This window comes from Grammomys surdaster, unplaced genomic scaffold (assembly GCF_004785775.1).
Source record: "Grammomys surdaster isolate TR1022 unplaced genomic scaffold, NIH_TR_1.0 125702, whole genome shotgun sequence".
NCBI lineage: Eukaryota > Metazoa > Chordata > Mammalia > Rodentia > Muridae > Grammomys > Grammomys surdaster.
In genome coordinates this window covers 2,587,761-2,612,588 of record NW_021620537.1, presented here as the reverse complement: position 1 = coordinate 2,612,588, position 24,828 = coordinate 2,587,761, and the positions used below count along the sequence as shown (strand labels likewise).

The 24,828-nt window shown below is 38.3% G+C and overlaps 1 protein-coding gene across 1 annotated transcript; it reads left to right on the top strand.

Moving 5' to 3' along the window:
- The first annotated feature begins 11,667 nt into the window (after window positions 1-11,667).
- On the top strand, window positions 11,668-22,955 carry LOC114639380 (guanylate-binding protein 1-like). Its single transcript, XM_028788127.1, is given in 10 exon segments — window positions 11,668-11,839; window positions 14,260-14,387; window positions 15,131-15,240; window positions 15,447-15,646; window positions 15,983-16,225; window positions 17,484-17,764; window positions 18,365-18,577; window positions 18,988-19,090; window positions 19,862-20,055; window positions 22,830-22,955. Coding segments are annotated over 10 exon segments (1,770 nt in total).
- Window positions 22,956-24,828: the final 1,873 nt, after the last annotated feature.

Below are 24,828 nucleotides of genomic sequence, written 5' to 3'. Positions count from 1 at the left end.
TCTCTCTCTCTCTCTCTCTCTCTCTCTCTCTCTCTCTCTCTCTCTCTGTCTCTCTCTCTCTCTGGAGTGTGTGTGTGTGTGTGTGTGTGTGTGTGTTTGTGTTCAAAATAATAAGAATAAGGTGATCAATTTGGGAAGAAGTAGGGGAGATTAAAAGAATTTGGGGGAGAACAGTTAGAAGAAATGGTGTAATTACACACACACACTCATACACACACACTCATACACAAACACACTCACTCATACACAGACATACTCATACACACACATGCATACACACACATACACACACATACACACATACACACACAGACATACACACACATACACACACACATACACACAGACTCATACACACACATACACATAAACATACACACACATACATACACACACATACATGCACATACATACACACACATACACACAAATACATACACACACATACACACATACATACAAACACACACTCATACATGCACACATACAAACACACACTCATACACACATACACACATGAGGCCATGTTGACTGGTTTTCACCAGGAAACTCTGGCTAGCCTGGAATTCACAATGTAAATCAGGCTGGTCATGAATTCACTTCACTCTCCCTCTTGACTTCTGAGATTAAAGGATTTAGGCCACCACTCTCAGCCCCAATATTATTGAATTTTAATTTAAAATTTATTTAAATCTACTTTATTTTTACTAGTCTCTGGACTACGACTAGCAAGTACACGCAAGTGTATGTGTATCAACACATGAATTCAAATACATACATATATATATTCACAGATATATAAGATATATACATGAAGAAAATAATATTCCAGTTAGAAAGACATACAGAGGAAGCTTATACAGAAGAAACAATCATCACTGGCCTGAGATGGAATAGAACCCTTTCTGACAGTTAGGAAAAGCTATCTGGCTTTGTGTCCTGAGTCAATTTTGAACAGATATGAACATAGCAGCTCATTATCTTATAGATAGAAAATATTATGATATCATTAGCCATTCTTTGGAGAGACACAGGATGAGAGGACCTTGAGGTAATGAGGAATAAAATTATAGTCATCTATATAATTCATCACAAGTCACTGCAAGCTGTGATTTTTTTCCTGGGAGACATGAACAAACATTTCTTCATCACGGATAGGGCATTGACAAAAGGCTGAGAAAAATGATCTCTCTCAAGTACAGCTTAGAACCAGTGTGTGTATTTGAATTATTTACAGGCTACAGAAGGGAACACCTTACAGGAAATGTTTGAGAAACATACACTGAAACCTTCAATAAACATTCTCAATAAAGATAACCCCAGTCCTTATCTGGTTTGCTAAGTAAGTCTCACAGAAGCACGGAAGAATTCCATCCTTGGGGACAACTCCTCCCAAGTACCAGGACTTCTTTTTCATTGTTTTCCTCCTATATCTAGGTTCATACTCTTTGGTCCTAGTCCATGTTTCTTCATTCCTCTTTGGCATGAGACAATGAACTCAATGTTGGGAGCCACTGGCTGGGGATTGCTTGAATGAATGTCTTCCATCATCCATCAGAGCAGTAACAGTCCACATTTCAATGTAAACATTGATGATGTCCCTCACCCCAGCCTCCTGAAAAGATTCTTCTGGCACTATGATACTTAGGTAGCTGGCAGGAGGTTTTCTGATCAGTTCCAGCTTGATTTCTCTATGTCCTGTAGCCAGAATATAAGATATCTTCAACAATAGTATCTTACTGTCTAATAAGGTTGGTAACTAAGACCATTGGCAATAGCCTGCATAGTTTTTGGGACCTCTGGTCCCTTCCTGAGCAACAACATTTCACAGTTTTCTTGTAAATTTTCAGGCAATACCTGGGGAAAGTATGGGGTCCTGTCCAAGGTCATACATCCTAAGGGTATAAATCTAGTTCCTTATTACTTTAACACAAGCAAACTGTGTAGAAACACAATACTAACTCTATTTCGGGAGCCTTTACAAGTGTTGTTCATTGTGCTGGATTCCATCTGCTAAGCTTGTAAGAAGCTTCACTTGGGCTCTGAACTGAGAGTTCTCTTCCCATCTCATGCCTCCATATTCCTTCTGTCTCTCTGTGTTGGCATGATTCAAAATGGCTTCAAACTCATAGCCCTCTAGTTTGAGGAGCCATCATCTCTTTGATGACTTTCTTTCAGTTCTGATCATTGGACCACTTCTGTGATTGAAGGTCTTGATGAACATATATCCTGGAGTTTGGTTTTAACTGTCACACATTGACTGAATTATATTTTACCCCCATTTTGTATAGTTTGTCTTATGTGAGCTCATGCTATGAAGGAAGTCAGTGCCAAAGGAACTTTTAGGGACAAATTTGACCAACTGAAAAGAATAAATGTTAGGGCGTTATAGCTTGAGCTTAGCTAGAGTCTAACTTGCAATTTTGTTAATATTCAGTTTCAGGGTTGCATATAGATGATAGGTAGAAAATACCTATTCATTCTCTTGCTTGGCAAAATGTTTTGTCTGCCTCTTCATTCATACTTTTGAGCATCTGGAGAGAGGCATCTATCTTTTTCCTTAGAAGTTTGTTCCAAGTCTTGACTCCTGTGTGGCCTGTAAATCTCTATTTTTTTTTAACATGAAAGAAATTATAAGCAAAGAGAGGGAAAAGCTAGAGCGAGGAAGACAGAAGTAGCACATCTGTGTTCACAATGTATATCAGCACTCATCAGGAGAAGGTGCAACCACTTTCTCCCAAGAAGCCATCACTTTTTTGGGTTTAATGGAGCCAAGAAATTTGCCCCTTTACTTCTACAGAAGAGTTACAGTACAATGGAAAATATTTGCCCAAGTGACTCACATCCAGTGGCTTCAAACTTTGAATTTGTTGACTTGTGCTCAAGATTAAAAAACAGGGGTGAGGAATGAGTGTGTGAATGTGAATTAATTAGAGAGAAACTAATGTGTCCTCAAGGGCTGAATATCACTGTGCTGTCCTGCCCAACGGACTTCTTAGGAGATTATCAATGGAACTTGATAAGGACTTAGATTATCATTCTTTAGACAGTTCTTTAGACTTTTCAATAATGTAGCTGTCTTTGTCTCTGACACACATACTCTGGTAAGTAACCCATTATCTGTACTCTTGTAAGTAACTCCAATAAACTCAGGTTCAGGAAGATAGACCTAATTAGAATCATTTCAAAATGGAAGCTGAAGGATAATTTTATTAGTTTGAGAGGCAAGCTGCATAGATTTGCAGCCGGCAGAAGGAAGACAGAGAAGAAGGCAATCACGAATTTTTGCTTTTGTGTCCAAAGCTACCATGTTGGGCCATGGGAGTTAGCAAGCAGCTACATGGCAGAAAGAAAGGTCATATAATACTTGGCTGTGATTGCTGTACATCTGGCAGGTAGAGAGCTACAGTAGCTATGGGCCTGGGAGCCTGCCCTGCAGACGAGGAGGTGTGAAGACTAGAGAGTTGGACACTTCAACCAACCCTATTTAATTAGAGAGAAAGAGAAGAAACTCCCCAAGTGGTGGGGGAGGGGTGTGTCCAAGAGAGGGAATTATTGGGGAGACTGGAGGCTAGGTTATTTAAAATAGCTACAGAGCAAGGAAACAGGAGTGAGTGAGTTAGAAGATGACTGATCTTTTCCTAGTGACAAGTCTCCTCCTAGCACTAGAGCTCCATCGTGAGCTAGTATGATTATCTAAAGGTCATCAGGCAGACCTTGGTACGTGACATGCCTGTAAGCAGAGGAACTTTGATCTGTGGAGCATTAGGTGATTCTTGTCAGGTCCCAGTAAGCAGTAAGTTTCTGAGCCCTACCTTATTGATTGGTTCCACAAGTCATTAGTTCTGAGCCAATTCATAAGGTTAGGCTCAGTGACTTACTAGGACCAATCCCCTAGGAACTTTCTACTTGTCACTTTTCTGGGAGTTGGGTGGAAATTAAAAGAATCAGTAAGAAAACCCAGAGTATCAGGGCAAGTTTACTTGGGCTTTTGGCCAATATCCAAAAGAAAAGGGGATAGAGGAAACAAAAGGAGTTTCCCTTAGCAGAGCTTGCTTAGTTTCCATCCCAATCTACTAGGAAGCTTCCTGGTAGAGAACAGAAACATACTGAGCTTCCCTTCTTTGGATTAAGTCGAGTGAGCCTGTCAATCACATATACAACAATGTACCCCAGGAAAATTTCATGTTTCCCAAACTTTAACAAATAGTATAAGGCCACCTGAGCATTGAAAATTAGCACAAAGGTCCGTCTGGCCACTGTCCATCAGAATCGTTTGAAAATATGCTCTACACAATTGTCTCTCTGAAGAACCTATTGTCATGCCAGGAGTGTTGTTCTCTGCAGTGGTCTCTTTGTTTATTTTCCACATCTCTTAATGTTAAAAATGTGGAAATAAATAATAATAAACAAAAATAAATCAAATGTTGTTCTGATACTTGTGTTCAGGACTTTTTCCATAGCATTATTATTTTAGTGTTGTTCTTTTCTTTATAATCTTTTTGTCTTTTGTGGGTTTGTGAGGTATGTGTGCACAATTCTATGTATGTTTATATGCATGTGTATTGTGTCATCCTTCAATAAACTCCTCCTGTATTTTACATCATTCTTTGCATCTAATCTCAATGAATTTAAGACAAATCATAAAGAGCAGAAGGTGAAGAGTTGGGAAGCTAGAATTCATCCCAGTAATGATGTCTATGGGTGTCAGGATGGATGGGCAGCCACCTAGATTTCTAGGTTCTCAGGTTCCTGAACAAAGATATGAGCAGAGACACATAGTTACCGAAGAAACAAAGGCAATTTATGTGAGACAGCAATCCTGGAGAGGAAGGCAAGTAAAATCTTTGGGACTTGAGGAGCTCATCACCAAGATGTCTGCTTGTAGCCTGTTGCCACAAGATAAGCAAAAATTTCTGATATACATGCATATATTTATAACACTCTTACTATTTAATCTTCAAATATCTTTGTATTTTCTGAGGTTAGTTCCTCTGATTTCTAGTTTGATTTTGTTGTGGTGTGATGAGATGCAGTAAGTTTTATAAAATAATTTAACTTTTTGTTTTTTATTCATGCACATGAGTGGTTTACTTGCATATATATACATACATATATATGTGTTTAGTGTCTGCAGTGGTCAGAACTGGAGTTAGGCTGTTACAAATGACCATGCGTGTTCTGGGAGAACCTGTGTTCTTTGCAAGAAGCATAAATGCCCTTAACAGTGAGCCATCTTTCTAATCCCTAATTTTATTCGTTCTTTATTTAGTAGGGTTTATTCTTTAGCAGTATGGTCAATTGTAGACTGCTGAATATACTGCTGGGAAGAATGTGTATTTCCTATCTGGTGGAATTTTCTTTCGCTGCCTCTCAAGTCCAATTGATCTGTTCAGTAATTTAGTTCTGAGGTTTGCTTCATGTGTTTTTCTTTGGCGGCCCTACTTAAATGTACTGAGTTCTCCTTTTATTATTATGTCTGGAATCATGCACTCTTCTTGTGTTTGTGTCTTGAAATCAAGGGAATAAAATTTGTTTCATATTTATAACTCTTATGTTCATTTGATGAATTGTTTCTTCTAATGAATAATATGCAGTAGCCAACCCTCTTTATCTCTTCTGATTGGGTATGGTTTAAAGTCTACTTTACAGATATGAAAATTGCTACATCAACTTGTTTGCATGTACCATTTACTTACTAATTTGATTTCTAACCTTTGACTCTCTGGTTATGGGTGTCTTTTCAGATATGTGTGTTTCCTAGAATTACAGAAAGTTTGTTCATGTTTTCAAATCCAATCCAGTAGTCTGTCTTTTAATTGGTGAGTTAAGAGTACTTGCATTCTCAGCTATGACTCACATTTTGCTTTGTTTATGATATTGCATTTATTGTTCCAGTTGGCTGGCTAGTTGTTAGGTTTTTTTTTTTCCATCCCTGGAAGCACTGGATATTTTCTGGTTTACTGTACTTGACAAGATTTTTTCTCTTTAGCTCTCCCCTCCACCCATCCATTCATGGCTTTCATGGACTGCATTGTGACTTATACATGAAACTTTCTTCCTCCTCCTACTCTTCTTCCTTCTCCTCCTCCTCTTCCTCTTCTTCTTCTCCTTCTTTGTAAAGTATTGTCTTAAGAATTTTCTGCATTTCTAGCTTTGATATCATAAATGGTCTTAACTTGTGTTTGTCTAGAAATAATTTATCCAATTACTCTACTACACGGTTTTCTGTATTTCAAACTTGATTACATTTAAGACTTGGAATTTGTCAAGCTATACTTTCCTGGCTCATAAGTCTGCTGAAAATAATAAATCTATTGTTATTCTGATACTTGTGTTCAGGATTTTTTCAAAGCATTATTATTTTAGTATTTTTCTTTCTTTGTCTTCTGTGGGTGTGTGATATATGTGTGCACATTTCTATGTATCTGTATGTGCATGTGTGCATGTGTGTGTGTGTGTGTGTCTGTATCTGTTTGTGTGTATCTGTGTGTGTGTACCTTTTCTGTGTTTTGTGTATCTGCCAGAAAGTATGTGTGCTCTGGTTTTTAACTCCCTCTTTTCCTGCTGGTAAAAAAAACAAAACAAAATGAAACCAATGAGTCTTTTTTTAAAAAAATTAGTCTCTCTAGTATATTGTCTTTGGATGAATTTATCTCTAGGTAAGAGCTGGGTAAGTCAATAATAGTAAAAGCCATCATAGTTTGACAAGTGTTAAATAAGAAGGAAAATATTGTTTTGACTTGACATCTCTATAGATTTCATTCTGCTGTGCAGCATCAGTTCCTCTGGGATTTTTAAGAATATATTTTTAAAAAAATCCAAAACTCAAGTCCTTTAGAGATGGAAGACAGCCTCTATGGTTCCTATGATCCCCTCTTATTAAAATGTAAAAAAAAAACACACACAAAAAGAAGAATAAACTAAACTTTGGGGATGGTAACGATGCAGATTGAAGCAGAGATATATGCTCAGACATGAGAGAGCCACAAAAATCAACATAACTAGGAGATGGGTTTTGGAAAACATCAACAAAATAATAACCCCATATCTAGATTAGAAAAATAAACAAATTCAAAGTGAAAGTGCTGTTGTATCTAAGAATGATAGAAAAAGTAAGTACTTATAAGGATGTTGTATCAAAAACGACAAGTCATTGCTTGACAGAGGAAGAAAGAGGAGCCTAAGTTTGTTGACTGTGTCTATTTTACTGTTACCAAAACAAAGCACTGTACAGTGTGTGCTTTATAATGTAGAAACATTTATATACCTTAGCTGTGTGGCCTAGGACAAAATCAGGCAGCCTCATGGACTCAGCAAATGACATCATGATGGGATTGCCTAAGAAAGGGGAAGGTCCCAAGGTGAGAGAAGAAGTTTTGAAGATTCTAGGGAGACCAGTAGTGGCCTTCTACTAAGCTCTATGCTTTAAATTCTCATGCTACCTCTTTCCAACACCACACTGTGAACCAACATTCTAAAATATGGACCTATAGAGACACACTAGTGATCTCCAAATCCTGGGGACACATTCATCAGCAGTAGAGTTTCTGTGACAGAGAAACAGAGATGGAGAAGATGCAGGTTGGGCTCAAGTAATGAATTTCTACCACTCTTACCACAGTTGTAGCAAACCTTATAGATAGATAGATAGATAGATAGATAGATAGATAGATAGATAGATAGACAGATAGATAGTTGAGTTTGGAGTAGATTCAAGAACAAGGAAGCTAAAATGTTAAAGAAGAATGAAAAAGAATTTAAATAACATTGTAAAGTAGTATTAAGGGGAAAATCCATATAAAGCCACTGTTACCGGTCTAAATCAACTTACAATACATAGAATGCCACCCTCATCCCCAAGAGTAGAATGTTCTGGATGTTCAGGAGGATGGCAAAATGCTCTTTCTCTACTTACTAGTACTGTCAGGAGAACCAAATACCTGAAGAGATGTGTTTTAAGCAACTAGATTTAAAGAATAATATCCTTCCTCTTCATCTCAGATGATCACAGGGGATCCCCAACTTTCAGAGTAACTTTCTATAAAAAACGTGTCCATATCTTTTGGAAACCTCAAAAGAGCAGGTGGATACAAAGATCTCTTACAAGCAAATGTTTGACAGTTTAGGCTGAGAAGTCTTGGCATGCCCTCCCACTACCTTGGCTCCAGAGATGAATTACTTTCTTTCTTTTTTTTTCTGGAGATTTATTTTTTTTTGTTTAATTATCTATTTTATTGGATATTTTATTTATATTTCAGATGTTCTCCCCTGACCCCATTTCCCCCACCTCTTGCCCAGGGAACCCCCTATTCCACCCCCTCTCTTCCTGCTTCTATGAGGACGTGCCCCCACCTATCCCCTCTCCCACCTTCTCACCCTCAAATTCCCCCTTGCATGGCATCCAGCCTTCATGGGACCAAGGATCTCTTCTCCCGCCTATACCTGACAGGACCATCTTCCCTTGCATATACAGCTGGAGCCATAGGTCCCTCCCTAAGTGTTCCCAGGCTGGTGGTTTAGACCCTGGGGTCTCTGGTTGGTTGGTTTTGTTGCAGAGCTGACTTTCATGGTTGTTGATTCATTGCTGTAAAACAAGCAGTTTCATTTTCATATCCTTATCATGCACTAAGAATGTCATTGTACAGTTAGTCTATCACTTTCACAGAAGGTCTCACAACCTTGGAGAAGGAAGCAAGAGACCAGTAAGGAAGCCATTCCACTCACCATGAACAGCAAGAACAGGTAAAGAAGCTCACTTCTTTTCTGACAGCTCTTCACATTCTGGGTAGTTTTGCTCAGTGCCGTGAGGTCTATAATGCCAGGAAAGGGATGAGAAGATTTTATGTGGGACACTTGAACACTACCGGGATCAGGATGGCTAGCAGATGAACATGCACTGGGGCACTGGATCAGATATCAGCCAGTCCCTAAGCACCAGTACTGGGCTTGTATTCAGCTGGAATACTGAAACAGCTAGGCTTGGTCTTCTCTATGTTGACATTGTCTCTGCTGAATGGGGACACAATTAAATGACCATGGACTTGCTCGGTTCAGCTCCCACTATAGCTAAGCAACCAAAAAGGCAGCTGGTGCATTCTTTTCATGAAAAAGAGAGATTTAAAAACTAAATAATACAAAATAATAAATGATGCAAGACCAACAGCCACTGACACTGTGGAGGTAGAAAGAAAACTCTGGAACCCAGAGGGAAAGCTGAAGACAGGATAACATGCTTCAACCCCACACCTGGACTTGGTTTCTGAGTGGATTCTCTCTTCATTGGGCACACATTCTCATTCCTGGCACCCAGTCCTTCTCTCTCACCTGTAGGACCCAGACCTGTGTTTCACTAAAGGCTTCCTCTACAGAGTCTCCTCCAGTTTGGGATGAAGAGCAGAGTCTAGACTTAACTTGCCCCCACACCCATTCAGGCCTTCAGATAGTTGTTCCTGGAAAAGCCCTCCCTTGAGTTCCTGGCCAGGGACCAGCCTCATTCATCAACCTCTCTCTCTCTCTTTCTCTCTCTCTCTCTTTCTCTCTCTCTCTCTCTCTCTCTCTCTCTCTCTCTCTCTCTCTCTCCCTCCCTCCCCCCCACTGCTAACTCTTATTTCTGTGTCCTCCTCTTCTTACCCCATTTCTCTTCTCTTTCTTCTAATAAACAGAAAAAAAAAATAGGAACCTTAACACTGGGCCACAGGAAATAGCCACTTTCACTGAATAACTTCTTAAAACTCTTGATCTGATCTCTGGCATTTAGTCTTCTGGTCACAGTTGTTTTGAATTTCCTGTAGTATTTGAGGTGTTGCACTCAGACCCGTCCCCATTGATCTTACCATTCTGTGTAGCTAATTAAATTTCAGAACACTGCTCTGGCACACAACAGCTCTTACTTCTAACAGATAAGGGTTAATTTATTTTGGAACTAAATATTAGTGATATCAACTAGTCCCATTCAATATCTGGTATAAATTTTAAAATTAGAATCTCAAAGGATATTCTTCTGTGATAAATTAAAGGGAAGACAAAATATTAGCCATGAATTTTCATAATTCACAAGGATGCAGATACAGCTTCCCACATAGTAACAGTTTCATAAAGTTTTATAACTGAACAACAAGAAATCATAGATAAAGACACTTAAAAATACAGCTGGAGACATCAGGCAGGTGATTTCAGGTAGGCTGGAGACATCAGGCAACACAGTAAGGAAACCTCAATCATGGGCCCAGATGCTCTCAGACAACTGTCTTACTCTTTGAGTGGCTGGAAGTCAAGGTTCTGCTTATAGGTTCTGAAAATGATCTTCTCTAATAAAAGTATGTTAGGTCAAATGCAGAAGTGGGTGATAAATGTGATGGCAAGTCTGAGGTAGCAAAGAGACTTTGGCTCTTGACCTGTAACATTCCAGCTCTCCAGAGTCACTGAAGTTTCATCAGTGTGTCAGGCATTTAGAGTACTAACTTTGGGTGATTCATATGTTCTTTCTGGGACCATGCTTCATACCTTCCATGTCTTGGAAGAGTTTCTAGTCCAGAATGGTCTCTTTGTAGCAAATACACACTAGTAAATTGTGATTATTCCATTCCTGGAGCAGCAGCATGAGGGTTGCTTTGAATGCTCATCCCACCAAAACGTTCTTGAGAGCCAGAGGGAGAGGCAATAATCAACACCTGTGTAGACTATTATCTAAATGCAAACATGAAGAAAATGGAGCATTTGTCTTTATTCATTGAAAGAATTGATGAGTTAATAAATCCATATTCAACTACTTGCATATAGTCTAAATAAAAATAAATTCACCCAGTACTAACATTACATAAATTCTATTTTAGAGAGATTTTAATTTTTACACTTATCTATTTCTTTACCTGTGTTTGCATATGACATGGGCATGTGTCACAGAGGGTGTGTAGACACCAGAGAACCAGAGAGTTGGTGTTCTCCTGCTAACATATAGGTTATGGTGACTTTGCTCAGGATGTCACACTTGACACTAAGGACTTATAATGGCTAAGCCATCAAACCAACACCAAGAAATTCTAATTTTCAAAAAAAAACAATTTTATGAATAAAACTTAAAAAAATATTCATTAGCTCTGAAAACACACATAGAGATTTCATTATATAGACTGAAGAGGTTATATCTAGGAATATATATGTACATATACATATATATGTACATGCATATAATAACTAGTGAAAAAAGAGGCATGAGTATGAAGGGCAGTGCATGGGATATATGGAAGAATTTCAAGGGAGGGAAAGGAAGAATGAGATGTTGTAATACAATTATAATCACAAAAATTAACAATTAATTTAGTAAGAATTATTTTCATAAATTTTCTTTCCTCTTCAACATCTGGCAAAAATTTTTCAACTGCAGTCCAAAAGGAATCTCCTCCATGATAACATAAATGGACGTGAGTTGTTAATAGGTCAAAATTCATTAGTACTATCATTTTATTCCACATCTTGGATATTATTTTCACAATCTCCTAAAATTATGCAAATTTTCTCCTTACTACTTGAACAATAGAATAAAACTAATATTCATGCTGAAAGGTTGCATGACTCCACCATCTGAGAAGAGAAGGGAATTCTAATTTTTTCCACCTTTTCTTTCAAAGGCAAGGAGCCACAACAGACACATCCCTAAGGATCCACATGCCCCAGCCCATGTACCTCATTGTGAATATGAAAGGACAACTGAGAACCAATCAGAAGGCCCTGGAGATCCTGTCTGCCATCACACAGCCTGTGGTGGTGGTGGCGATTGTGGGGCTCTACCGCACAGGCAAATCCTACCTGATGAACAGGCTGGCTGGGAAGAGATCAGGTGAGTGCCACCAACAAAGCTCTGCTGGGTCCCCTCTGTTCAGCCACAATGTGAGGCCTGGTTGTGAGGAGGAAAGTTAGAGAAAGAGGTGGATTCTGAAATCCAATGTCCTACCTGGTTTAACTTTTATATCGATTCTATTTCAGGGAGTAAGTCAGCTCTATGATGCTCTTTACTCCATCTTCAGTCCCATTTTAAAAGCAAAAATCATTCTATCCTAGGAGAAAATATCAATAAGAAAAATTAATTTACATAATTTAAATAGTAATTTGTAAGAAGCTCTAAGCCATTCATTAAAACACTAAGGAAAGGCCTAGAAGATGACTCAGCAAGTAAAGGGCCTTCCTGCATAAGCCAGGCAACCTGCATGAATAACTAGACAGGAGAAAGAGAGAGTTGTCCCCTATAGAGTTGTCCTCTAACAGTCACACACACACTATGACACACAAACCCAAATGCAGATCATGTATACACAAATGCTCACACAATCATGACAATGATTTTTTTAATCAGTGAGCTCATAAGTAAAAGAAAGTTTCACCTGATTTTTAAAGCTTTAAAAGTGTTTCAAATCAAAGATTTTTAGTATCATGATTTAATATAATATAGAATCAAGGCTTCTGACCATTTTAATCTCAGTTCTGTAGCATTAAGCAAATTCATATTATTGTTATATCATCACTTTTATATGTATTATGTTTTTTCCAAGACAAACTAAGTATCAATCCCACAACAGTTATATATTTCCCATTCTCCATTGTTGTTCTGTAATCTGTTCTTGACAGGTAAGGAAGGCATTCTTGTCAGAATGACCTAAGATAAACTCAGTCTTGTTAATGAAGTAAAAAAGGGGGAGAATCGGAGAGCCTTTGGGGCAGCTTGGCTAGAATCGGACATGGGCCAAGGACAAGGAAATGGGCTGCTTGTCAGAAATATGACGTTGGCCAAGGACAAGGAAGTAGGCTTCAGGCAGAAATCTGATATTAGGCTAGAACAAAGAAGTAATCTCAGGCAGGAACCTAAATATTAGGCTAGAACAAAGAAGTAATTTCAAACAGGAATCTAAATTTTAGACTAGAACAAGGAAGTAGGCTTCAGACATGAAAATGACCTTGGGCAAGGACAGGGAAGTAAGCTCAGATATTTTGGTCATCCTGATAAGCCCTTAGAAACAGTGGTCAAGGGAGTGTTCACGGAATTGGGTTTAATGCCTTGTTTTTTCTTTGACTATTTGTGTTTATTGGATTGCTTGTTCCTTGACTATTTGCATCTATTGTATTGCTAGACTCTCAACATAGAATAGACCTTGATACTTGCATATAATCAAAATGGTATAAAAGCATAAAGAAGGGGGGGATGAGATGGGGGTGCTAGAGAGGGGAAATGGGGAAAGGGGATGACATCTATATTGTAAATAAATAAAATATCCAATAAAAAATAAAAGTTATTAAAAAAAATACTATGAGGGGAAGAAGTGCTGTGATTCAGAGCAGAATCCCAGCACTAAGGATACTAAGGTAGGAAGACCATTTGGACCCCCTAGTTCAAGCATTGCTTGGATAATCAAGCAAGGGCTTCATCAAAAAGAGAATGGACACTTTATTTGATAATGGCATTGATATTTTAAGGATATTATTTCTTCCAAACCTTAATCATAGAGCGTGTGATTGTTTCTGTCTTCTGTAACACTTTCTGAAAACAATTTGTACATTTCTCTGCATGGATTTCTCACCTTCTAAATCAAGTGAATTCCCATGTAGTTTATTATTTAGATTTAATTATAAATAGTAATTTCTTTATTTTGGTTCATTATTATTTCTGTGATTCATTATTGGTGTGTAGAAAAAGAACTAATTATAGAAATCACAAAAATAATTATGTGTGCTGAAGCTATGCTGGATTAACTGATTATTTTCAAAATTATTCTCTGGGATATTTCAAGCTTTTAACATATAAGATCATGCCACCTGTGACAAAGATAATCTTATTCTTCCTAACCAATTTGGATGCAAGCTATTTCTGATTTTTTGTTTGTTTGTTTGTTTATTTGTTTCATTTGTTTATTTGGATAACATTTCAATTATTGTATTGAACATCAGTGCCCAAACTGGGAACATTTTCCCTTTTATAGTCTTAAAGGAAAATGTTTTCAGCTTTTACCATGAAATATAATATTGGCATGAATTTTCATATATGGCATTTCCTATATGATGTTCTTCTAGTTTGGAGAATGCTATTTTTTAAAGATAACATGTTGAATATTTTGAAGTATTTGGTGTTATGACTTACTATTTCTCTGGTTGTATGGTCAATACAAGCTTTAGTTAACTCTGCTGGTTTGGATTGATCTCATTTTACATGAACTTCCTGAAAAGTTTCTAACCCTTCATCCACTCTGTGCTCTCTTCTCTGTGCCACAGGATTCTCTCTGGGCTCCACTATGCAGGCTCATACAAAAGGAATCTGGATGTGGTGTGTGCCTCACCCACACAAGGCAGACCACATGCTTGTTCTGCTTGACACTGAGGGCCTGGGCGATGTGGATAAAGTAAGGAATGAGAATTCAATTTGCAACTCAGCCCCTCATATCCCAGCATTCTGAACTTTTACATGAAATATTGGACTTCACTGTAATATGCCTTGGTAGTTTCAAGCACACATCATGTAACTAATTTTAAGTACCATTACTAAATAGGCAGACTAAAAGAAGAGCAAGATGTTCAGTCTCCAGTATCCCAGCTATGAATGATAGGCTATCACCCAAATCTGGTACCCAAACTTAGGAAGGTTCAAAAGATAAACTCAAGTATCTCGGATCTTATGGTACCTAGAATGTCAGTTACATATTTGAGTTTGAAGGCCCAGCCCTGTTTTCCACTTGCAGCACACAAGGAAAAATTAGATGAGATTTTAAAAACAGCCAAGGCATTAATGAATCACATGAAAGTAAATATTCTCATTAACAAAGAGAGAAATACTTAAATCTACAGTGTACTTGAAGTTTTAGAACATCTGCAAGCATCACTGTCTGTTTTGCAATTATTGCCAATGGTCAAAAGAATGCCATCAAATAATAAGTATAAACTAAGTAAAATCTTAGTAAAAATATTCAAAGTTCACCTGGAATCCAATTGCTTTTGTTTGGAGTAATGTGGAGGTTTTAAAGACAATAATCATTTTACTAGGCACCATGGGAAATACTGGCTCAGTGTGCATTCTGTTGTCAGTGCTCACATGAAAACTAACACACAACAAACCACACTCCTGAAACATTGATGTTCTGACCTCCAGGGTGACAACCAGAATGACTGCTGGATCTTTGCCCTGGCTATTCTTCTAAGCAGCACCTTTGTCTACAACAGCATGGGAGCCATCAACCAGCAGGCCATGGACCAGCTGCAGTATCCTTTCTGATGGAGAACATCTCATTCTAGAAATGCAGTAGTCAATGTTGACAGATAGAAGACACAATAGTCCCAGTGCAAGGCAAGGTTCCATGTACTCATTCATGGATTCACACTTGAGTCAGTATATGGCAAAACCATGAGTGGAGATGGAGGATGTTCTGAGGATCCTGTTCATTCACTACTTTTCCTTAGCTACTCAGCTATGTGACAGAGCTCACAGATCGAATCCAAGCAAGATCCTCACCTGACAAGGACGATGGGGTGGAAGACTCAGCTGAGTTTGTGAGCTTCTTCCCTGACTTTGTGTGGACTCTGAGGGATATAACCTTGAAGATGGAAGTAGATGGGCTCCCAGTCACAGCAGATGAGTACCTGGAGATTTCTCTCAAGCTCAAGGAAGGTACAGGAATGGATAGTTGTAGGAGAAGAATGCCAGGAAAATAATATCCTTTGGGGTGCTTATATTTAATTTTTATTTCTACACTTTTGGCTACTCCTCAGAAAAAATTCCTATTTAGCATCTGCCTGGAAAATAGCCAATATTAACTACATTAACTTATAAATTTCTTTTCTGAGTACTGTTATCAGATCATGTTCATCTCTTCACTGGGCTTGGTGAGGCTACATGTATTCAAAGACTGGGATATAGTGGGAATATTTATTTGAAGACATTCTTAAATGACATATTATCCTTTCCACCAGCTATTCACCCTCTTGGGAAAAATTATTTCCCCAGATTCCTGCAAAGAAGTTGAAAAATACAACCTACCCCGACTCTGTATCCGTAAGTTTTTTCCAAAGAAGAAATGTTTTATCTTCTATCCACCGACTGAGTGGAAAAAGCTTCCCCAGCTGGAGACACTACAAGAAAGTGAGATTGGTCCTGAGTTTTTGCAGCAAGTAGCAGAGTTCTGTTTATACATCTTTAAGGAGTGCAAAGCCAAAACTCTTCCAGGAGGCATCATTGTCAATGGCCCACGTGAGTCCTTGTCTTCTTTTTCCATGCATTACAAGACAAGGGGAGAGTTTCAGCTTTCAGAAGTGTAGGGGCTATGTTTGTTTATGTTAAATTCTAAACAGCTTCAACTGTTCTACTACATTTTAATTAGTCAAATCTTTATGTAGAATACTTATTGAAAACTTAATTTAGGTATGTTAAAACAAGCTAAGTTCCTATATATTACTCAACGTTAGTTCAGCATCCAACCAACACATGTATAGTCATTTAAATTTACACAAAAATACAGTGAAATTATTTCAGACCTCTAAGTGAAATTCTTAGACTATACAGCCTTATTTCTCATGGATACTGTAATGAAAATAAAGCCATTAAAAAATTAGTGCACTGTAGTGGGGAAAGAAAAAATGCAATCCACGTTATTGCTGGGAAGGAGATTACATGTTCTCATCACACGGAGACTCTGACCCAGAGCCCTGAAATCTCTCCACGTAGCTCACTACGTTCCCATCAGCAGGTGGCTGCCATGCCAGCCCCACACTTCCTAATTCCAGTGACTGGTTGAGGTGCCCTGCCACTGTACCTTTTCTCTCTGCAACCCAATTGAGTTGCTGCATGAAAGAAAAAACCACACAAACTTAGTTCAGAAGCAAGAGGTAACTCAATTGCTGGGTGCAACAACTAACATCCTAATTTATAATCCATATTAAGTTAAATCCTTCAATAGCAGATGCAAATAGATCTGCCACCTGAAACAGGGGCCTTGACTACCTACATTTTTGCCTCCATGATCCTGTCCTCCAGCCCACTCTCCTGTCCTCTTCCACCATCCCTCTGTTTGACTGGGAAGTCCTGCCTATTCACCCAGTGATTGGTTTCCTTGAAATCTTTATTCATTAAAAGGGTCACATGAAGTCACCTGAGTACATGATTCACTCCAGGCTGTCAATCCTGAGGAAGTGGAATTAGCATAAAAATACAAACTGCACCAGGGCTATCCACAACAGTGTACCTCAGAAAGTTCTATAAAGCAATACAAAGCTGGAATGAGACAAGAAGAATACTTTTGATGAGGAAAATATTACTTTCCCACAGATATTTAATTAAGGTGTTTCCAAGGGATTAATATAGAGGACTCAAAATGCAGAAGGGAAGTCTGGTTCTAAACAAGTTGCAGAACTGGGAGATCCATCTTCAATAGACATAGCCCTGCCTTATCCTTTCCTTAGAGAAGAGGGTTCTACTCCAGCTGATGTCATCATTTGCTCTCTGTTTGTAGGACTAGAAACCCTGGTGCAGACCTATGTCAGTGCCATCAGCAGCGGGTCTCTCCCCTGCATGGAGAACGCAGCTCTGGCTTTGGTCCAGATAGAGAACTCAGCAGCAGTCCAAAAGGCCATCACCCACTATGACCAACAGATGAGTCAGAGGGTGCAACTTCCCACAGAGACCCTACAGGAGCTCCTGGACCTGCACAGGACCTGTGAGAGAGAGGCCATAGAAATCTTCCTCAGGACTTCATTTAAAGATGAAGACCATTCATTTCAAATGAAATTAGGGGTAATTTCCTCTCAAGTTTCTGTGGATCATTGTTGTATAAGACAAAGTACATATCAGACAAACAAAGGATTGTTGATTTTGAAGGAAACTACCCTTTGTAACCTTTAAAATGGTGAAACTGCCTCTTTAGTTTCATCAAAAGTTTCATCAAAAGGAACCATTTTAAAACAATGGACCAAAGTTTGAAATAGTTTATAATACTCACCTTTAGTTTAAGTCCATATAACTGACAATTGATGCTTTAATCAAATTATATACTTACTGTTATTAGACCAAGTTTCTTTTTGTGGCCAAGAGGAATGACCTTGTGGTCTCAGTGATTATTTTAAGTTATACTTTGTTTCTTTCAGTGCATTCATAGCAGCTGTCAGTCCAGATTAAAAGTATAGTTCCAACATTGGGTTTGTCGTAAACCTCTGAACATCATTTCTAATAAGGAGTGGATTCATATGAAGGTTCTAATTCAAAGAGCCACAATTTTCCCTAGCTTTCATTAAGTTTTTGTGGACCTCAACGTTTTGGGGAGGCCCTGGGAGAAATTATGAAGGTTGCTAACATCCTTCTCTGGTTATTCCTTTTAATACTTATCTCATGATGCAGTCTCAGCTAGAAGAAAGATGGGACAACTTTTGTAAACACAATACAGAAGTGTCAGCAAACCATTGCTGGGCATTGCTTCAGGATATCTTCAGACCTCTTGAAGAAGGTGTGAAGCAAGGCACTTATTCTAAGCCAGGAGGTTACTATCTCTTTGTTCAGGAGACACAGAGGCTGAAGGAAAAGTACCATGGACAACCAAAGAAGGGCTTACAGGTACTCAAGATGTTTATTGGTATGCTCTACACCACTGCTGACAAGCCTCCTTGATCCAACCATTCAGAAAATGTCACATAGTTATGTGATTCATGACTATCTTTTAACTCTCCATTCCAGTCCTTCCATCTTTGTGTCTTTATCTCTCTGAACTATTATCTCCTTGAGGATTCTGTATCTCAATATGATTTGCCCACATATACCCACAAGACTATTCAACTCAATGCCTTAGACTAAATGTACAGAATAACTTTTTCCCAGTGTCAACCAGTAGAGACATACATTTGGCTGGCTTAGATGACTTACCCATTTCTATGGTAAGGAATCTTGGATGAGAGGAGAAAGTCTTAAGGATGATGGTAAGACAGATAGTAGCCCTACAACTAACTCTATGTTCTCTGAACTCTAAGGCTGAAGAGGTTCTGCAGACATACTTACAATCCAAGGAGGCTATTTCCAAGGCAATTTTACAGACAGATCAGAGTCTGACAGAAAAGGAAAAAGAGATTGTAGGTAAGAAACAAACCAAAATACAAAATACTTACAAAACCTTGTAATGCTATAACTATTTTCCTGTGTTTAAAAGATAATTCTTAAACTGAAACATGAATAATAAAGTCACTGGTGTTACAGTAGCAGCCACTTCAAAAGTAAAATGGCCTCAGGATTGGTTTCTATGAAATAGTGATAACAATGACGGATTGCAGAGATGTCTCAGTGGTTAAGAGCTATATGCCTTCTAAAGGATCAAAGTTTTATTTGCAATACCTCTCTAGTGGTTCACAACTGGCTGTAGATCCAATACCATGAGTGCTCACTTCTGGACTACACAGGCACCAGACATGCACACGGTGCACAGAAATAACAAGAAACTGTGGGAGGAAGCAGGAGCTAATACTGTCTTCTCCAGGGTGGACTCCTGTGACAGAAGGCCAAACACAGGTGGCACAGCTGAAACACATGTGTTTATCACAATTCTAGAGCCCAAGAATCCAGAGTCTAGGATGGTCAAGAATGCTCTCTCTTGGTATCTTGACTATCGTGTTACTGCATCCTCACATGGTAGAAAGACTGAACTCTGATTTTCTCATCTTCTTACAAAACAACGATAAACTCACATGATTGCCATCATTCCCTTCTCATGCAAATTACCTCACCAGAATTATACACCTAGTTATATCACCATACTTTAACTGTAGTTTAAGCCTATGAGTCCATAGACAGCACTAGCATTTAGTACCTACACGCTCTGGACCTTTGTAAAAATTCTTTCTCCTTTCTTAGTGGAATGAAAGAAAACTGAATCTGCAATGGCTGCTGCAAAACTATTGGAGGAAACACAGAAGAAAAATGAGAAGTTGATGGAACAGAAAGAACGAAGTTATCAGGAACACATCAGACAGCTGACTGAGAAAATGGAAAATGAAAGAATCCAATTAAAGGCTGAGCAAGAGCAGACATTTTCTCTAAAACTTCAGGTATTCTGTTATTTTTATCCACCAGAATCTTTAATTAAAACCTCCTTGTAGAGGTTAGTCAGTCACATAGTATAAGGGATTCTTCAGCCCATATTCTGTTGCAGCCCCTTCAAACTTACTTGCCACTGTGCACTGATGCAAAGCCACTTGCTCACATTAAAAAAAGGCCTGAGAATCTTTATTTCCTGAATCGCCACAAACAACAGCTATCCACAGGCAAGCATTGGACATGTATTTTACAAGCTTTATATTATTCTTTAAAATCCATTTAAAACTTACATTTAAAAATATTTGAACTAGCTGGGCTGTAGTGGTGTATGCTTTTCATGCCAGTACTTGGGAGATAGAGGCAGTTAGATCTCTGAATTCAAGGCCAGCCAGAGCTACACAGAAAAATCATGACTCAAAACACAAAAAATTTAAGTAATCCAAAACAACAACAGCCTTTTGGACAATTTAAACATTTAAGTTTCCACATTAAAAAGAAATCAAATGTATCTTGGCACAAGGGTCCCCATGGGAACCCCAAAACCTCACAGGGTATTGTCAAGGCTGGTGCCTAACCAGAAGCTTCCCTCCTATGGATTAACATTTATGATACTGGAAAGTATTCTGCACACTACAGAGGAAAAAGGCTATAAGCCCTGTCACCTACAATGGCCTGCTTGTAGAAGGCACAGGTGCAACAGTGATACACACTACAGTAATAACCAACTACTTTTTGATTGGATTCAAGGGCCACACATGACACTGCTAAAGTGGCCAAGAATCTGAGACTAGATAGTTCATGAGACTAGGGCAAAGCCTACTACTAGTATTTTGCTAAAGAACCCTATCAATCAAGTGACTCCTAAAGACATACTGCTATACACATAGATCAGTGCCTTTTCCAGACCAAATCAGAGAACAGTACGTGATAATTAACACAGATGGGCAATGTGCACAAAAAGAGAGACTTTGCAATGCTCAGCCCTAACTGGGCTTCTTTATAAAACCCCTCAAATCCCTCAGACAGAATTCAAGGATCTACACAGAAGAGGAGGAAGAAAGATATTAAGAGCCAAAGGTGGTAGATGAACCAAGGAAACAGCATTTTCCAGGCATAACAGGACTGATGCACATGAGAACTCCCAGAGACTCTGGCAGAGTGCACAAGCTCTGAAAGGCTCAAGTTAGGCAGGGTCCCAGGACTGAGAGAGAGAGTTGTACACAGGGTCCTAATGCAACTGATACATACTGGCAAAGAAAAACTAAGCTTTCTACAATGAAGTCTCAACGAGACTATCAACTACACTTTAGGGTAATACCCATGCTCACAAAGAATTGAACAAACTAAAGTATACTCAGTAGTATTTTTATAGTCTCTTTGCATTATTTTACTTTATTTTGGCTTTCGTCTTATTGATACAAGCATTTGTGAGAGAGAGAGAGAGAGAGTGTGTGTGTGTGGTGTGTGTGTGTGTGTGTGTGTGTGTGTATACTTCAGTCCCATGAATATATGACTGTGTATGTGAAAATAAAACCATCTATATGAATACAAATGACAAGGGGGATAGGCATGAGAAAATGGAAGGTGGGAGATCATGAAAAACAATCTGACCAGCATATAATATAGATTCATATAAAAGTGACTTTATGTAACATAGTAACACACACACAATGAGTGTGCATAGTGAAGGATTTAAAAATCACTATACCTTATTAGGCAATTAAAAGAGACCAAACAAGTGACCCAGTGCACCACTGATTGTGCAGGTAATCCAGCAGAGAGGTGCCATGCAGCACTTCTAAATATGTGCATTTTAATTGACTCCTCATTTGAGGAAAAGTAATATGAGATGTTCCTAAGTAAATGTTTAGGAGAGAGATCACACAATTGTGTGTAGGTTGGGTGAATAACAATTTGGTTTTGTCAAACCTTGTATAACTCTGGGAGCACATAGAGTAGAAAGACACATGGCCAACTGACACATGTTCAGGCTTGCAGTACCTTCCTGGTCACAGTTTCTCCTCCAAATATGAGTTGAGTCTAAATGTTAATTCAGAAATGTACTGTAGGCCATCAGTCCTTCAGGTCCTCACCTGCTATGTCTAACTCTAATATGACATTTGGAACCAAATGTACAATTCCATAATGACACATCCTCATTCATTCAGAGAGTCATAGACTTAAATTTCCATTATTCTTTTAGGTATAAAGTTGCCTGTCAGTGGGTGTAGAGCAATAATTCTGAGACCTTATGGATGCCTGTGGTACTCATGACCATTACTTTTTAATAAATAATGGTAAAGCACGTGTCTGTATACATCCTGTGATGAGCAATTTAAAATTATGCTTACCCACAGTTTATAGAATTGTAGTCTAAATACCTGGGGCCTGTCACACAGAAGGGAAAGTGTGTGTGTGAAGAAAACAAAACAAAACAAATCAACTATGCTACATAATTGAGAGTTGATAGAAAAGTTACCTAGATTTAGGTATAATGAGAAAACTTACTGTTGATCCACAAATCCCAGGATAGAATTACATATCAAACCTTTTCAGGGACTGTAACTATACACATTACATTTGACCAAATAAAAAAGTACCAGAGAATGTAATAAAAACTAAAAACTCAGGAGAGTGATAAGTACAGAGACTAACAAACAAAATTTAAGAGTGAATGCCAAAGGTCTTGAGGAATTGTTGAAAAATTTCAAGACCACTAATGAGAAAATTGTTTTGTAAGTTTTACAATATTAATTTGACATTCAATATTCTCTTTCCCTATTAGGAGCAGAAACAGCTACTCCAAGAGGGATTCCAGAAAGAAAGCAGAAAGCTTCAAGAAGAGATAAAGAATGTGGAGAAGAGATACAAGAACAAAAGTATTATATTATGCACGATAAATAGAATGTAAAAATATATAGAACAGGGCTGTTGAGAGGATTTAGGAGGTAAAAGTTACATCTTGTGAAACCTGGAGACTTGAGTTCAGTCACCAGCACCTATGTAAGGAGGAAAGAGAAAATGAATGCCACAGAGTTGTCTTCTAATCTCCACAAATGCACAGTGGCACATGTGTGCCCTGGGTCCATGCACACCATATGTACATGCAATAATAATAAATAAAAATTGAACACAAAGGGTAAGAGTTTCCAATAGGATACTATCCAATCAGGGAACAAGTTTAATGATGAATTTGGAGCATCTGCGAACTCCCATTACTTCATATTTGAAATCGTGGCATTTATTACATTGCCGAGCCACGAGTTAGGCATTTATACCATCACTGAGCCACAGTAGTGAGATCTATACCATCACTGACCTACAAGCTGACAAAATGGAATTACCTAGAAAAACCATTTTTCCATCTTAAGTTCTTCGTTTCATTTTGAACTGTATTTATGCATAGCATAACTTTTACTGACTCCTGTATTTGAACTGTCCATCCTATTAGCTAGAGATGTCATAAAGTATCTAATTAAGCTGAATGAGAGGAGAGAGAGAGAGATCAGGAAGGTTCTGAGAGTTTATATTTTTTCTCTATCTGTGTAATAGTCTATTCTCTTTAGCTCAGTATTCTTACTTCCTTTTCACGTGCACTAAAGAGTAAACCAATTCCATAGATATTGTTGAGTTCATTTTAGCCAACAGGATCAAGTCACAATAGTTTCAGTGAGTAACTGATGTATAATTAACAAGTGTTAGAAAAGTGTTTACATTTGGCACTGAATTTAGGGAGAGCCATAGAAGCACACACACACACAAACACACACACTCAACCATCTCTCTATAAGCCTGTTAGTAATTAGAGGATATCCTCAGATATAGGTGTATTTGCAAGAAGAAAAGCAAAAAAAAAAAAAAAAATGAACCTTCACTCCTCAAACCACACATTGGTGAGATATGTCAGAGGCATTATGGTCTTTCCAATGGAAATGCTGGTACCCCAGGACTCCATGTATCCAATGGCAAACTACCAAACAGGTGTTGGCAGAAGAAAATAACATGGCAATCTTACATTTTTTCCTTTCTTTTTTTTCAACGGTGGATCGTATGAAAGTTGAATCTTCAAAGACTACAGCAAAAGTAACAGAAGAAGCACAAAGGAGGTATGGGCAGATGTTGGAAGAGAAAGACAGGAATCATCAAGAACAAGTCCGACAGATGATGGAAAAGGCGGAGAGAGAGAGAGCACAGTTAGTAGCAGAGCAAGAGAAGAAGATGACTCTTTTCCTTCAGGTATTCCATTGTGTCATCACAACCCAATGGCAAGGACACTGACTAGAGGCTTGTCCACTTGAGCTAGGTGAAGTATTGTAGCCAGACACTCTACTGTACCTTTATAGTCTTTGTGTCTGTATCACAGCAAATCTGCAATTACTAAAGGCTTCTTACTGACAGTCTATGGAGTCTACATTATTCTCTCACTCACTATATAGTAGCTAGTGGTCACCAAGCACTGTGCAAAAAGCCTTCAATGTGTTGTGTATTATATCTATATCAAATGATACAGAATTGGTTACCTTTCCTAAAAGGAAAATACTGGTTGCAAACGAGACAAGAAATACATACCATGTATGGCCTGCTTAGTACAATCAATAGCAATTTTGTCTTTGTTGAGACAAATAGGGAAAATTCTCTCCTCACTTTTTTATGCTAACTGCTTTCTGGGCTTCCTCTAAATCTAAAGATTCTGTATATTGGTCCAGAAATGCACTCTGGGCAACTGTAGTCCTGATCTCCTCAATTTTATTTTCTTGTTATTAATAATCCCATTGGAATTTATT